This window comes from Catharus ustulatus, chromosome 20 (assembly GCF_009819885.2).
Source record: "Catharus ustulatus isolate bCatUst1 chromosome 20, bCatUst1.pri.v2, whole genome shotgun sequence".
Lineage (NCBI taxonomy): Eukaryota > Metazoa > Chordata > Aves > Passeriformes > Turdidae > Catharus > Catharus ustulatus.
The window spans coordinates 8,415,482-8,433,197 of NC_046240.1; the positions used below are offsets into that span (position 1 = coordinate 8,415,482).

Sequence of the window (17,716 nt, forward strand, 5' to 3'; positions counted from 1 at the left end):
GCTCTTCTGTAATCAACTGGGGCTGGGTGGGGAGAAGTACTGGAAATTTTTCTAAGATACCATGGGGAACCACCATCAGTCAAGTGCTCCTGCAGTACATGACAGATTTGTTTGTCTTCATGGTGGGAAAACAAATCTACAAAAGGCAGGAATCTACATTTTGCTTTATCCTTTTCATTATCTTCCTTTAATGGGAGGCAGAGCTGATAGCATGCTCCTTTCCCACAGAAACAGAGAAAAGGAGGGAGGTTTTCCTCACCATTGCCTTGGTCCCTCCTCTCACTTCCAATCAAGTGAAGCGTGGTTTCCTCCTACAGCTGTATTGCCAAGGCCCTCGACTGATGCAGCACATTAAAAAAATCCATTCCCTTAATAATTAGGTATTGATGTATTATTTAAAACAATGCCAATGAAATCAACTTCATGTGGCAACTCTTGACATATTTGAGGGAGGCAAACAACATGTAGGAAAACTGTCCTGAGACTATTGTTGATACACTCTTCCAGCTGCAAAAATCCCCATATCTCCTTCCCTAGAGTGAGGGTACCTGGAGCAGGCCACATTTCAGACACCTCTCACTCTCCTCTTTCACATTCACATATGATGCTCATTCCCTCTTTAAGGGGGGGTAGAGACAGTCACCAAAGACAAGGTATTTTGGTGTAACCTCCAGAACAGCCCCACAGTCATCTCATGCATTGGGAATGAGTCTCAGAGCTCTCATGAGTTAACTCTGCTCTCAAGTGCCAGTGGAAAATCATGCCCTTCCCTTATTGTGTAAGTATGTACTTTTTTCCAAATCCTGCTCAATCTTCCTTCCCAGCACAATCTTTTGCAAGTTAGATGTGACAACAGTTTTATTTAAATAATGACAGAACATGAAAACAGAGGAATGAAAAAAAATTTCAGAGTTAAAAAGAATTTGCAAAGTATTCTTTGTTAAAATCAGATATAAGTAAGATACTCACCTTGCTGTCTGTTAGTTCATAAATTTTTTGACTGACATATGTGACTTCAGGCTTTGGCTCATTGTACACAGCTCTTCTAGAAATATTTTTATTGGGTTTTGAAAGGCGGAGGGTGCTGCCTTCGAGTCGCACGTAGACGGAGTGAGTCAACGTAGCATGGTATGTTTCTGGATCATAATTATAAATTTCATTCATCCATCCCTAGAGAAGAAGGCACTGTTAACAGGCTTTTAAGCTGCTGGAAAACCAAGTACAACACGTACCTAAAAACTTTAAAATATTATCCAAGCTTTTACCAAAGTCATTTCACTTAGTGCACAAACAGAACGAGGCAATAAATGCCCTAAATGAGGTAGCACCAAACCAACAGAGCATGAGATATGGATGAGATCTCAACCACATGGTGTGTTTTTTCTGACTCAGCCACTTTGTATACGTAGCACAGGGTGCTCTCACCTCATCCCCAGGAGCCCCAGTGGGATCTGCAGATGCAGGATGCCAGGAAGAGCCACAGGGCAGGAGGGCTGAGCAGCACAGCAGCTCCTCTGCTCCCAGCAAGCTCGGACACTTTAATCACCCAGAGCCCAGGCAGAGCAAACAGCCTGTCTGCTCACAGAACAGCACTGACATTGTAATCAGCACAATTAAGGACTCAGTGGAAGACCACAATGGAGTTTGCTTTCATGCACCATCACCGTTTGAGATCATTTAACATGTTGTGTAACTGCCCAGCTACAACACAGGAGTCATACACGTGGATTAAATCCAATTAATTTCTGTGCTGTAAAAGAAACACAAAACAAACCAGCCAGTCCTGCTGTAACAAGCCTCTAAGTGCTGACTCTGACCATGGGGGTGACGCTTCTCCTCCAACATCTGATTACACAAATAGAGATGATAAATGGGGTAGAAGGTAGGCAGAATACTCATTCAAGGAGAAGTTTTGCTGCTCTTAACCTGCCATACAACATTCTTTGATCACTGTTGTTATCTGCACCCTAAATTCAGCATATTCAATATTCATCAATGTCAACAGAATGTGAAAGGGAGCAGAAAGTCAAATGGAACCTTTACAAACAGTGTGATTACAGTGGGGGGAAGTGAGGAGAGCTGAATGAGCACCCCAATATTTCTCAAAACAAAAGGTTGTAACTACCTTATGCAAAACATCCCACAAATTACTGCAAGATTTCAACTTATTAAAGAAGCTTCCACCCACACACAGAAATGTAGAATTTACTTTTATGCTAATTTTCTTCAGTTTCAGTACCACATAATTTCCCACAGTAGACAGCACACACTTTCTTAGGTGCCATAGTAACAGTGCTATCTGTTTTGCTTACTCCAACATCTAGCTCTTTTTTTACTACAAACCCTGAAAAAAATAGATAAATTAGCATTTCTTTTATGTTCAGGAAAGATTAAGTCATTCATCTTCACTCAGCTCCAAAGCAGATTATGTCTTTTATTAACAGAAATGCCTATATCAGGACATACTCTTTGAAGAAGCTTTATGGTTGTTTTTTTTTCTTACATATAGGAAATAAAATGCACAAGGAAGAGTTTTTGTAAGCCATCAAATTCTGCACAGCAAGGCTGATGTAGGTTTGAGGCACATCCCATCTCCTTCCTAGAAATTATCTAGCCAGGACATCTTTGAGCAGACAGCAATTAATTTTCAGCCAGGAACTCCAGCTGGACTAACTGAAGCACAAGAACATCATGTGAGCTGCCCAAAGCCACCGTGTGCGGGAACTGGAATATCCATATGGCCCACAGATCTTTGGAGCAACTCCCACCTGCCCCTGATCACATCTCCAAGCTATTTCTAGCTCAGACAAAGTCTGGAGCCTGCAGCCAGGCAAACATACAGATGGGAATTTGCTGCCTCAGAAGTTTCTTGCCTTCTCCTGGAAGGCCGTTCAGCCAACACCGCACCAGCTGGCACAGAGTGAAAGGGCTGCTTGGAGAGTGGGTCATTATTGCAAGCTTAGTCACATGAGCCCTTTCTCTAAGTCTAATAAGCTTTCTATTTTCAGTAGAAAGGTTGAAAACTTATGGGTACATGTGGTACCCAGGAAGGAAGGTCAGACTGCACCTGACATTCCTTTAACAGCCTGCTTGAGATGGAACTGTGATGAAAACAAGGAGTGATTTACTCATCAAAACCTTGACTTCACTGTGCCAAAGTAAGAAGCAAAAATCCCTCCTGCTTTTCTGATCCCTTCCATGTGCCCAGGCTTTCCAGTTCAAACAAATGGATTAGCTGTACAATATGCCAAACACACAATTCTCACACCCTGTTAGTGCCTCCCCTGCTCACTCATAACCCAACAGAAGTGCAAACACAGCACAACCACCAGGTTTTCAGCTACTGAAGAAACAAGTTTAGGTTTAAGTATTTGGGGTTTTATTTTCAGACAACAGTCAGGATCAAAGACAGACAGTAGAGTACTACAAACCCTCCCTGTACATAAAATTTTAGTTTTCTAATTTCTAAGGATAAAGTTTCTTCTTTGCACTCTATTTTCAAGTTGTTTTCTTACAGAGACACACTGCATGGCTGACAGTAAAACATTAATGCTTCACTAAATGATGACTCTTCGCTCTATTCATGAATCTGAAAATGTTTGGCAGCTGCAAGAATCTTATCTAACAGCTTTAAAGGAGGTAACAACACCACCTGCCTTCTCACCTCAGTGAGCTTCAGTTCTGTAAATTGTTTCACCTAGAGAAGGTTATCCAGGAAGCCCCTAAAGTCATTCCAAAGTTCCTGCACTTTAAGAACAATTTCAGCAGAAATACCTCTGCCTCTCTTTTTGCAAAACCAATTTGGAACAAAAGATTCCCAGCCCACGGACACCCTTTTGCAATGCACCCAAATAGAGAAGTTGTTACTATAATGTGCTAGCAACAGATAAATTCTCCCCAACTATTGAAGCAACAATGGATTTCCTTGTGTGGGAGAGGAGTGACTGTAGGATAGGTTTTCTCTGTTCTAGCAAAGTTGTTAAAATAAGAAATTTAGTAATTCTGGGAGGACAATGACCACAGTCATATGCCACTGTGCAGCTGCTGGCCATGGGCACGATCCTGTGATCTCTGTTTAGGAAGGTCAGCAGTTGCTCCACACTCCCAGCTGAAAGCAGGAGAACATGCCTGGCCAGCAGGCTGGGAACCCCCTGAGCACAGAGCTGCTCCAGGACTGGGCTTTGCCAGCTCAGGTCACAGCTTCAATCCACAGCTGCTGCCACTGCTCCAGCCCTGGGAACACTCAGTTCTGTGGGACATGGCCACCTACAGACACAGCTTCAAAAGCACCCCCCTCAATTTGATTTTTCTCTTTCCTGACTCTGGACTCCCAATTTTTTATTCAAAGTGCAGTTCAACAGAATAATTCATGTGAGAATTGCATAGTCAAGACTTGTCAGTGTTACTTTTTTAAGGTCTCAGGTGTGTTACAGCATAACCTGAGAGGGGAAGATGGGGAGAACTGCAAAAGATCCTTATGAAGCACCCAGAGGGCTGGGGGCACAGACCAGGACCGTGGGTAAAAATAAATTTAAATCATTACTTATGATACTTTCAAATAAATAAAATAATCAGCAAAAGCCATGTTCACTATACAAGCTCAAACCTGGATTAAAACTGTCCCTAAAGATTCTCAGTGATATTAACTGGTTAACAGCCATTATTATTAAATTATATAAACAAATACTTTATCACCAAAATTTTTTCAAGACTGCTGATCACTCAAATCACACTAATTGTATTAGTACCCCTCTTATTACCACTTTTTTATAATACTTCAATATATTTTGCTTCATAAATGAGGGAAAAATAGAATGCATTTTTTGAGCTTCATTCACAGGGAATACAAAGACATAAAAAAGGTCTGAGATAGGAGAAGCAACCATCACCTTAACTGGAAAAAACATTTGTCTGCCAGAGGCCACTATCAAACATGAAATCCCTTGGATGGTACTCAGGAACAGCACACTGATAAAAAGCCTCCTCTTCCTGTACAGCTGTGGCTCAAAACCTCCATTTCTCCAGCAGGCACTGCCACTGTGTTTTCCTATAAGTTCTTTCTAATGGAAAGGGTAAACTTTTCATTTCCATTTTAGCTGTTACTTAAAACCTTTCGTATCAGCCAGCACAACACAAGAGAATGCACAACTGAAAGGCCAAGAAGGAAGTTAGAAAAGACTAATGGATTAAAGAAGGAAAGAATGTGGGCAGGGAAAAAAAAATATAAGAAGGAAGCCAGAGAACTGAAAACTAGGAGAATAGGCAGATACAGAACCATGCAATGAAGATTGCAGGAGTTTTGTGCATTTTCTGGTTGGAGGGATGTTTTCCCCCAGTACCAAGGACATTTCACTGAAGTAGGTAAGGGACTGTAGAAACACACACCAGCACAACAGTCATTTTACTTTTTCACACTGCCCAGGAATGGTTTTGTGGGAGACAACAACTTATTCAAGTATTTCAGCAATTGCTGAGGGGAATTTTGCACTAGTTTTCAAAACCTGGGAAATCCAGACTTCCCAAACAATGTTTACATGGGGGAGAATGCACACAGACTTGTACAAAAATAGCTGGATGGCAGTCTGGCAGAATCTCAACTCCTTGAGCCTCACATGAAGGGCTCTTACTCAGAGTATTTATGGTAATTGCATGACAGCAGTCCAGGCCAGAATATCAGACCAACAAGTCCTGAAGAGAACATCTTTATGCAAGAGCATCAAGTTTGATTTTCCTATATTCCCCTGAGTTTTGGTATAGATTAAGTCTTTAGCTGCCTTTTCAGAGGATCTAAGCTGTCCTCATTTTGACAAATGCAAATAGAAAATAGTTGTATGAAGTGGGAATAATAACTTGCTATCTGCTAAATCATATTACATTATGTTCCACTACAGTATGGGCATCGAGTTGGTTTTTTAACTCCTGGAGCATTTACATATTAAAGACAATTACTTTGTGTGTTATGAGCACAAGAAATACATCAGGTCATAAAAACCATTAATCTACATTTATATAGACTTCTCTGCACTGTTTATTTCTTGCCTACAGCCATTTTCATAAGATGTAACTCCTCAATAAAAGCATTAAAATATAGTTTAAAGGTTCCTGACCAAAAGCTGATGTCCCAGCCTAACACCAGCCAATAATGAACATCAGGATCTTTACATGCTTTCAGTTATTGAGGAAGGGTCTTGGCTCCCAATAACAAAGACTGAACTGGAAGTTTGCAACAATTTGTACATGGGAACAGCAGGTAATTCAGTTGGGCAGACAGGAGGGTCCAGTCTGAATTCACTACAGCAAATAATAACCACAACTAGTATCTCTCACAAAAAAAAAGGGGAACACCAAGGCAGAGTAAGGGTTACACATGCAATTGCCACCTTTATACAACAAAAGTAGAGTTTTATATTCTGTTTCTCAACCTTTCCAGTTACTTAAAGACACATAAAATTAGCCATCAATACATTATAGATTGTAGAGTGTATACCCATCTGAATTTAAATTCATGAAACCTTTGTGCTGTTACAATTGGAGATGCACCTTCAAAAAGCTCCATTTAATATTTTCACAAATACAAAAAATGCCTCCACAAATACTGTGACAAGCATGTGATATCAAGTGTGGGTTACACCACCAGCACTCAGAAATGCTTCTGCTGCACATCAGAAACCAGTAGATGTTTTCTTCCTCAGAATTCTGCAGTTGGGAAAATATTACTTTAATTATCACAGATGGAGATTAGGAGGACAGGACAGGGATCAGAAGCTAAAGGAACAGAGGGGTTGGATGGATCACAGCTGGACAGGCAGCAAAGTCACACATGAAGTGAGAGCAACTTGCAATGTCTCAACAAGTGGAGGCCAGAGAGCAGGAAGGACAAACTCATTTAAAACCCAGCTCTCAGACACATCTTGCTGAACTGTAATTCCTACTCCCATTTCAATTTGCTTACTTTTGAGGAGGATCCATATGCTCTCCAACTCTCTATGTTCTACTTGAACACAATGCTTTCGTCTCTGCTTATGAACAGACCTGACCAGACAAATTACTGCCTAGACAGCAAAATATCCCAAAACCAAAATACATCTCCCAAGATGCAGCTTCAAGCACAAACGTTAATTTGCACACCAAACTTTGACACTACTCGCTCTCGCTAGTTCAGCTGGATTGTTTCAAATCTATCAGCAAAGCCATTTGCCCTTTTACTTTTGAAAAAATTCCATTTTCTACTAATCCCTAAGGACACTGAAGTCATGTATTCTTGGATACCAAACCATTTGTGCCCCTGTCAAAGTGAGTTGACCCTAAAAAAATGGGGACATTTCAGCTCATTTACACCCTCAGGATAAATCTAGTTTACTCCTTCTACTCAAAATAATGCAGACAGACACACAAAATGCCATGACCTCACCTTCAGTATTTCAGGTTCTTTGATGTCCAGAGCTCCTGTATTCCATCGCTTTTTCATGCTTTTATGCAATTTGAGATACTCGTGAGTACGTGGAGTAAGAAGCCAAATCACACTGACAGCTACCATAAATCCAAGGGCCATTCCAAGTAAAAGTCCACTTAAATAGCCAGGGAGAGGGATAATAAGGTAAGCATAGACTAACAGTACTAATAAGTATAAAGTTTTCACTGGTATTTGAGGCTGTTGTACATCCAGATTATTTTCATCTTCACTACTGAGCACAGTAACAGTTTCCTCAGTCATCTCAGGATCCACCACAGTTTCATCAGGTTTATCAGTTTTGCTCTCCTCCTCTAGCAAGGAAAAGTCTTCAGAATACAGTTCACAAAACTCCTCATCCTCCCTGCTCACCAGTGCTGACAACGAACATTTGTCAAGTACGAGTGAAGGTTTTGACCCCACGTCCTTTGTGCTTGCAGACTGAGAGCTTTTGGTCTCCATCTCCTTTGCATGTTCTTCTGCCCCTCTTGACTGATCGCTCTTAGTCAGGTTAAAGTCACTCCCAGAGAAGTCCCCTTCCGAATCACACTCCTCTTCCTTAATGCTGTAGTTGTTATTGCTTTCCAAATGGCCATTTAAACTGGAAAGGTTTGAGAGTTCTGAAGCACTTGAAGATAAGGCTTTGGGCCTGTGGCTACTACTTTCATCACCCATTATTTTACTGAGCAGCTGAAGAGGCTCGTAGATGACCTCGGAAAGGCGTCTTTTTGTGTCTTCGATTTTCGCCTCCATTTCAGGTACTTTAAAAAAGGAACGAGTGTCGGAGGGGGATGTTAATGGAGAGGAGGGGGCAGTTTTAGAATCACCACTTGTAGCTCGAGGTTGAGTGAACTGTTTGAACAGATGCAAGTTCAGTTTCGAGTCAGGTGGCCTGTAAGACACAGCTTCAGACTCCTGTTTAGAAGTGTCTGTAGACAGAGATTTCACCAAGGTTTTCATTAACTGTCTATGTCGCATCGGTGGGGTAGGTTCTTTTGGTTCCACTTCTGTTGAAAAGGACTTGACCAACCCCTTAAAAGGCTTTGAACTAGAAACTGTGGATGATCCGCTAGAGCAGGCAACTGATCTGGAGGGGGACGAGGATGGGGAAGACAGACTGGATTTCTGTTCCACGGATGCACCAAATGTGTGACATGTGTGTGACGATGGAGACAGGACTGGTGGCACTGCACTGATTATTTGGGATGGGGAAGGAGAGTCCAACAGCTTTACAGTTTCTGCAGTGGGCAGAACTGCAGGCGATGAGGACAGCGGTGATGCAGAGTTGGCCATGTTAAGCGAGGTAGCTGGACCAAAAAGGTCATGGCCGGTATGCTCAAAGCAGAGGTCTTCCTTGGCTTCAAGTGCTGTTACAATGCTTTGGTCATCTAGTTCCTCATCAAGAAACTCTTTAAACTCCTCTTCCTCCTCTTCTTCCTCCTTCCCAAATGCAGAGAAATGAATAGTGATGGTTTCTCGGGACACAGATCGTTGGACCTGCACTTTTGGTGTTGACTGCTTTGAGGACATTTCACCGGTTTTCTCTGCATGGCTACTGTTCCGACTTGTCATTGCAGGTTCCAGAGAGGTGTCAGAGTCTGGGAAAAGAACATAACACCACATTAAATGCATTTTCCCCCCTTCAAATACCCTTATTTTCAAGCATTCAATCATTTTACGTAGGAAAAAATCCCAAACCAACTCACACCAACAAAAAAACAAGAAGCAGGAGATGCTTATGTTCAAAATTACAGATCTAGGTCACCGTGTGCTACTTAACGTATTTCCACATACCACAAAATGGCAATATTAAAACATACCAGGCTGTTAAAACTATCTTCAAGTGCCCTGAAATTACAGTTCATCTCTGAAGCATGACCGTTCTATCTTCTCTTCCAGATGTACCCCTGAATTCCAGAGCCCCATCCCACCCCAACACACTGAAATTCTTCACTCCTCTCAGTCTCTTCTACATGCAACACTTAATGCTTTATACCTTATAAATAAAGAAAATTTGAAACTCAAAGCAAGGCCAGATACATGTAAAGGTTGTTGTGCAGGGAGCACATTATTTAAGCATTTTATTGACCCATGAAAGTGAATTTAACATATATTTATACAGAGATGAAATAGCATGCATTTAAACCAAGGCACTGGTGGCCTACACAGAGATGGACCAGGAATTACAGGATTAGCTCTGCCTCTCCAGCTGGGAGGCAGCACTTTATCTGCACTGCCAAGACAGCGAGTTTACCACTTCAGTAACTGAATTATTTTTCAGAAGCTGTTAAAATGCTGTAATCAAACTGTCAAGCTGAATTAATGCGAGGCCTTTGCTGACGTCTAAAGAGCAGCTCAGAAGAATGATTATGTGGTGGTGAAGAAATTGCACTTCACAAACAGTTGTGATATCAGATTGTTTTATCCAGCAAGCCAGTGCCACCTGTTTGGCATCATCATCCTGCTAAAGGTTGTAGCCCTTTCTACTTCCAGGCAGAGCTGTTCATGTAAACATTTTTTAACCTGTCACTAAACTAAACTGGGTTAAACATTTTAAAACAACAGAGTGACTATCTGTCCACAACTTCCTACACACTGTAGTTGTCCATTTTATGGCTCCTAAATTGTTGACAATTCCTTGCTTCTTCCAGTATTTGTGAACTTCTCAGCAGGCTGTATGGAAGGGGCTGGATGTTAACCTGCTTCATGCAAAGCCTCCAGAAATTTAATTTTCAGGGTTTGTTTGTTTTAAGTCTCATTTCTGCTGCATTCTGCTTAGGAGATAATTCTTCATAAAGATCACTTCTGACTTCAGCTTTTACCATGGAATAGCTTTCTTCTGTCCTCCCCAAAATCTATCTGACCCATCCAAGTAGCACTAACAGAGAACTCCTTTCAGTGATGGACAAGTGCCTCCAGCCTGCCTGGGGCTCAGCAGGGTGTTACCTGCCTTTGGGTTTACTACATCTGTGGATCAAGAAGTTGTTTACCCAAATATTAAGAACTCTCAGTTACCTGAAGTTTACATACACACTTATCAGTCACCTGTGTATATAACTTGGTGAGTGCTAAGGTTGCTAAGAAATTTGGTCTCTCATTTCCCTGTTGAATTAGCACAACTGGGAACCACCAGCAGACAGAACCCATGCTTCTGTCTGCTGTCCATAGACATGGTTCCGTTTCAAACAGTTCAAATTACATCTTTTGGACAAACACCCCAAATTTGTTTCAGAGAGGGAAAAATTCTACTGGACAAGATACATATTCAACCTCATTTCCATCAGCTATCACACATTTAACATTTTGGCCCAATTGTGAAACTGCAAAACTAACACACCAAAATTTGAAAGTACAAAAACCCTACACATTTTCCAGGTCACTGAGCCATCACAACACTATACACTAAGGAAGGAAAAACAAACAAACAAAAATCAAAACCCCACAAATACAATAACAAAATCCCTCTTGAACACAATGCTCTTAGCATCAGTTTGACCCTTTCACTTCTGCTCTTCAGCATTAACCATTTATCAGTAATCTAGGAAAGCAGGAGAAAAATATTAGCAATTCCCCTCCCCCTGAATAAGATTTTCACTGTGGCATTTTGTATCAGCTAGAACTTCATGGGCTTGGATAGCTCCTCAGCACACTGTGTTTACACTGAACATTAATTAGCTGGTGTTTAAACACCAGTTGCCACGCTGTGCTAATGCAGTGCTAATGACCTGAAACAGATGAACTTTACTTGCACACACCAAACGTACTGAAAAGAGATTTTAGTGCTTACCGAACAAGCAAGATTTTCTTAACGTCATGATTAACTTAACAGAGAAAGGAAGGAAATTCTTGATTAGCCAGTATTTGCCTACCTTAAGCATGTTACTGTACCACGGATTATGTCATATAAAAGAACGTGTTTCCAATCCATTCCTGAACACAATCTGTTTTATTGTGGAGGATTTGAGCTTTCGTTTTGTTTTTCCTTCCCAAAGTAGATGCTGAGAAGTTTTTCCTTGACAGCTCTTTCAGTAGGTGTTAGGTTGTGATAGAGCAATTACATCAGGCTCTTGAACCATATATTTTTACCCCTTAAATAATTTTAACAGATTCACTTCTTACTCATTTCTGGCTACATTTTCCTCACTCATTTCCTTCCCCTACTCCTCAGCTCTTCTCCCAGCTGTCTGATGGCCTGATGTTCCAACCTCACCATTTGAAGTGGCAGAATTCCAAACTGATTGTTTGGATTTGTTATTGGCACTTGCAGGATTAGATTATATTGGTATTTGCAGAAACACAGGTTTTCACTGGTCCTTCTTTTGAAGGCTACACTGTTCCCCACTCTCTGGTTGCCTCTTCAGGGGTTTTCTGGTGTTGATTCTGAAGATGCAAGGTATCAGTTTTATTTATGTGGCAGGCACTATTACTTGAGGAGCAGTCTTATATCCTCAGGCTTCAAATGATTCAAAACATGAACTTTTACCCGGAAGGGAAGAAGGCTGCTCAGAAAATAATTCCTCTCCCCCAAAGGTTTGAAGTTCAGATGCTGTTGCAGGGTGGAATGAGATAGCTGCCAACCAACTGCTGCCATTTCCACTTCTGACCTCAAGGCACTGCATCCCCATCTCCCACAGAAGAGCAATTTATAATCCTCACCTACAGGCATTGCTTTTAAAGCTCCAACAACGTGAAACACTGAGCCAGGCAAACAGGGAATGCAGCTGCGTGGGACAGACCTCACCCAGCCCTTTCCTATGAGCAGGGAGGCAGCGGTGCTGGAGCTGAGGATGTTTTTGTCTGGGTGACAACACGTCTCCACCATGCTGTGATGCACCTGGTGACAAACAGGGACACCTGGGGAGAGGCCAGGTGTGGGTTAGGCCATGACACCTCTTGTGTCACTGCAGTAACTGTGCTCTTTCCCAGAATGACTAATTGGGACCAAGCAGCCAGCAATGTGTCCTTCTGCCCAGCAGCATAAACACCCTTCTGTTCCTTCCCCTGCAGTGGACAAACACACCCCACCCTTCTCCAGCCCCACAGAGCACCTGTTCACAGCACTGACAAAACACACATCCATCTAAGAGCCTTAGACAATTACCCCACCAACTTTATACAGCAAAGCCATTATTTTCACATTAACAATTTAGAAAGTGATTCAAACAACAAAGCAGCAAGCTAGGAACTAACTTAAAAGGTCAAAGCTGCATATACCACACTTAGTCATAATCATTCAGTTGGAGAAACAGGCTGGATTGGGTAACTAAATTCACATGCTTTGCAGCAGCCAACTACTCCAATCACATTGCTATTACTTATTGCAACATCTTCATGAGGGGGAAAGGGTGCACAGTACACTGCATTATCAAAATGCTTTCAGAAAAATGTGCAGCAAGGTTCAACACTTGTATTTTCGTTGCTACTAAACACAGACAAAAAAATGTGTTTTCCACAAAACAGAAATTCCTTTCCTCCTAAGTAAAGGAAAAGCCTTTCAGGTTATTAAACAGCACTGCAATACTTTCCCCTGTATCTGACAGTTGCACCAGAAGAACAAGTCCTAAATGCTGCTCAGGAAACAACTAATTTGATTATTGATAATGCTACAATTCAACTTCATGCAGATTACCACAGCTGTTCACAGGGAAAGATGTTTTTCACTGGTTATGCTTTCCCCAGTAACCCTTCTGGGCCATCCCTTGTCCAACAGGCTGCTCTTGCTTAGTCAGACTGGGAAAAAACCACAGCTGCTCTTTAGGATTCATGGGGCGTTTTTTATCATTTTGGGTTACATGACAGTCATTTTCAAGTGTCAGACTCAAAACAGGTAGACACTTCATACTCTAAGTCTACCCTCCATCTGGCAGGAAGGAGAAGCAGTATGTTTGTTTTAGACAATCTTTGCAGCCTCCATGAGGAGTGACAGATTTTACATTAACAGGAACAGGACCCCACTGACACATGTTCCAAACCAGGCCAGGAGCACATTAAATCCTTCTCAGACAGGGAACACCTGCACAAGGCAATATGATCTAAAATTCATATTTGCTCCCAGAAGTTCTAGATTCTGTTTGATTACTAGACATGCAGCCAATATCTGCCTTCCAACACTGAGATATGTGGGAGAACTACTGCAATTCTTTATAATTACTTAAAGTAAGTAACAGAGTTCTCAGCATCAGACAAAATTTTCTGTTAAGAGCAAGAAATCTTCACTTCAGGTCCCTCAAAATGAAGCACAATATTAGTGAAAAGTACTACTTTGCCACAGAAGTAGTCTAGAAAGCCAATCCCCATTTAGCCCAGAATGCCCTCCCTGAAGCACAGAGCACAGCTGCTGGGACATTATCTGTCACATGGATTTCATCTCATTCAGCAGATCTATACCATAAAAGACAAAAAACCAAAGGGATAGAAAATGCAAAATTCAACGTTCTTTCCTATCCCCATTCAAATTTCTAATTATGATCAATTAAATTCCCCTGGCATCTCCATGAGTTAATGTATTCCATAGTTAACATCTATTGTTCCTTTTACATCCACTAGTCATTACTTTTAAATGAACTACAGAGCCAGGGTTGGTAATTACTATCAAACAATAGCCCTGTGAAACCTTCTGTTAGGGATCCAGTTACCCAGCCTGGAGATAAGGCTTTAAAGCTCAGTTTCCATCAGGATCAAGAAGGAAGTTTTGCTTCACTTTCCAAGTTCATGCAAGTGGATTGGAGATACAGAGGTTGGGAAGAAGAGGGAAGAAAAACCCCAACAAAACCTGTTGTAAATCCAGGGCAGAAATGAAAAAGCTGGTATCAATATCAAGTGCTATTAAAAGACTGTATGTAATTTAATGTGTTGAGAGGAAGCCAATCCCAAATCATGGCCAAAAGTGATGGATCATAATATATACACACAGTACATACCCCTGACAGAGTAACCCAGGTCAGACAACAAAGCTGGGTGAGAACTAAAAACACCTCCAACAGGAGTTCTCTGAGCATCATGAATAAACCCAAACATTCTTGTGCAAATTTTGTGCTTTTAAGTTCAGAACAATTTGAGTTAAATTCTCGGCACTTAAATCTGCTTAGGGATACTTAAAAAGAGGATCCTAGGCAAGATTTTAACATCTTGTCAATCAGATTACATTTTTAATGACAATTATAAACCTATCAAAGAGACCAGTAAGAGATGTCCTTAAGTCCAGGACAGAAAAGTCAAGTAAAATTGCAATGGCAAATAAGGAGCCTTCAAAACTAGTGGAATTTTGTTGCAGCCAAAATTACTGGAATTTTGTTGCTGCTGCTGAGGTCCCCAAGCTTGTCTTTACAACACTTCAAAAATAATCAAGCAAAAACAGTTTAATGTTAGCTAAGCAAGTGGCTTCTATGTTAACATTTTCCCCAAAGACTTCAGAAAGGTCAGCTACCACATCAGTTCCTCTGCCTTTACAGATAAAAGAATAATTATTATTTCCTATTCCCCTTCCATGACACACTACTTACCAAAAACTTTAAAAGCTGCACTATAGTCCCATTTTAACAATCACAAAAAGCTACAGAAACTCAGAAAAATCTAATTTCTTTTTATTTAGTGATTTTCTGAAGGCTGAATTGAAGCAGTATTTTTATAAAATCCAACATTTTCCCTAACAGAAGAAATAAAAGAAGTTTTAGGCAAAGTTCTGCTCTTTGGAATAGATTCAAACTGCACCAGAGTATAATTATATCAAAGAACATTTACTCCCAGTTGGCATAGTAAGAACTAATAAAAATTCTACTACATATATAAGACTTTCTCCATTCTTGTGTTCTCCTCCTATGAACTATATTCTTGTTTATAATTTGTAATTGCATGCAACAGGTAGCACCTTTTCCTTCCAAAACATTCCCCATTAAGCAGTTCAAAGAGACCTTTTATAAATTCTCAGAACAAAATAAAATAGTAACAAATCACCATATCCCCCCTCTCACCCTCTATCACAGATTTTGGGGTTTTAGTCATTTCCTATAATGTATATTGCTGTCTTTAAAATTATGTTATGTATTTTTTCCAGTTTTCTGTATTTTTTTGCTAGTTGCTGGCATCAAAATTACCTAAAAATCTAATTTGGCCACAAGTGAGAAGAGAAATGCCCCAGAAAAAGAAAAGTTTACAGACCTAGATCTGAAATTTCTGCAGCAAGGGATTCAGAAATAGACACATTAAAACAAGGGCAAACTCAGAGCCAGCCTGAAGCCAGCTTCTCCCACTTTTCTCAAACTGCTGTATTCTTCAGAGTCATCCTGGCAAGTCAAAAGAGAGCAAAAAAAACCTCACTATGGTCTCACAGTTCTGAGCAATAAATATATAACTGCTGCAATTGCTCTCTCCTAAAAGGAAGGAGAGTCTACATCAAAATCTTCTGGTGCTGCACAAATTCTGCACCTCAACAGAACATGTTGGATTTCTGTAATAATAAAGCATAAAAAGTTTACACAAAAAATTGCATCCTATAGAAAGGGTAAATGGTGAGGTAAAACTGTGTAGAATTGTAACTCACTCTCTTATCTCAGTAGAAAAAAAAAATCACCTCCTCATTAATCTGCTAAAAGATTATCTAAAACCTCTGTGGATTAATCCCCACAGCTGAAAACTCTGCCCATATCTCCGATTAAATTAAAGGTCACTATGAAATCTTCAGGGAAATTTTGACCGAGTGACTTAGAGAAAAGCATGTTTCCAAAATTAAGTAAAAGAAGGTGTCCTGAATCCTAAATTAAAAAGGGCTTATCAGAATTGTCTTGCAGGCTCTTTTTTTCCCAGTGCAAATGTACATCACTAGGTAGAACTGCCTACAGGTAGCAAGTGAGCATTCAAGGACTTCTTACATTCACATTCATTTCCCTAACAAAAAAATTCCATCAGTAGTCACAGCACCTGCCAAGGTAAAACAACCATCACACACCCTCACATGAAAAGGTTTTAAAAATAAACAGGCATGTCCACATGAGGCTAAACTCAGATACACAGAGGAGCAGCACAATTTAGTAACTCAAACTCTAGGTCCCCATGTAAAATGTAGTTATGAGAGATTAATTTAAAAGTAATGGAATCTACAGATTTACCCAATAGTATCTAAAGAGGTTTTTTTTCCCAGGGGATTTTTAATGATCGATCAAATTTCATATTTGTTATCTACAGCCTTCATTTTAACTTCATGTTCTGCAGAGGATTAGCATGCAAGGTGCTTTATGGCTTTTTAACCTGGCAGGACAAAACACAGTACACACACAATCATGGTTTCTTTAGTTCTCAGAGATGTTTTCAAAATTACAGAAGGAGATGTTCTCTGGTATTATTAAATACAACTAAAGCATTTAATACTTAAAAGTATTTCATTCTGGACCTAGCACATCCCTAAGAAGCAAGGTAATAACTCTTCAAATAAAATAAACAATTAGAAAAAACAGGCAAAGATCTACAGACCAGCCAGCTGGCACAAACCGAAACAAGAACAACTAATCAAAGTAAGGCTATTTTCAGAAAGCTTAAATTGTCTAGGGAAGGGAGGAGGGCTACATTTACATTTAATACAAATATAGTATTCATACCTAGCTAGAAAGGCAGTTGTACTTAACACATGAAAATTAATTTTCTTAAGGCACCTGGAGTTATAGAGCAAGCTGCAAATATTAACACAGGGAACTGCTGTTAGTGAGCACATTGATTACAGTTGTTCATCTCCTTGCACCTCATCTACCCAAGGAAAAGTGTCTTTGATAAATGCAGAAAATGCATTTATGATAGACCAGGATTTCTCAGAAGCTTCTGCATGAAGAGCGTCCAAAGGACAGAAACAGTTAGGAAAAGGCCAATAAACAGCACTTCAAAACATGCAAGTCTTTTCAGAGCTGCCATCAAGTTTGAGAAGTGGTGGGACAAAAGTAATTCAACCCAAAAGTCAAACTTGTCTGCAGTTTCTTTCAAATCATTTTTCCCAGCACCTAAGAGAGGTAGTCCTGCCAATCACTCCATACCATGCAATGAATGGTCTCTCCTGTCACTGGATTCCATGAAAAAAATTAATGGAGATAGGTATTACCAGCAATTCCTGCTACCTGGAAACTGCAAAAGAAACATAAATCAGCACCACATGAGCAGAAAGCTCTTTGTGATCTAATTTTGGAAGAAAACGGACTGGAATTCCAGACTTCTCTGAAAGCCCTGTGCAAGTAATCATGTTATTTTTAGTTTCAGTATTATTAGAAGAGTGAGAAAAATTTTGCT

General features: G+C 40.4%; 1 protein-coding gene across 2 annotated transcripts in view; it reads right to left on the reverse strand.

Annotated features, from left to right (window-relative positions):
* Positions 1 to 17,716, reverse strand: part of TEX2 (testis expressed 2) — a 44,975-nt gene that overhangs the window by 17,866 nt on the left and 9,393 nt on the right. For both annotated transcript variants that reach the window (XM_033076782.2, XM_033076781.2), the window contains exons 2-3: positions 7,412 to 9,048; positions 970 to 1,170 (exon numbers count right to left, since the gene is read on the reverse strand). In XM_033076782.2, the coding sequence (XP_032932673.1) occupies positions 970 to 1,170; positions 7,412 to 9,022 (1,812 nt within the window). In that variant the 5' untranslated portion in view covers positions 9,023 to 9,048. The remainder of the gene's footprint in view (positions 1 to 969; positions 1,171 to 7,411; positions 9,049 to 17,716) is intronic.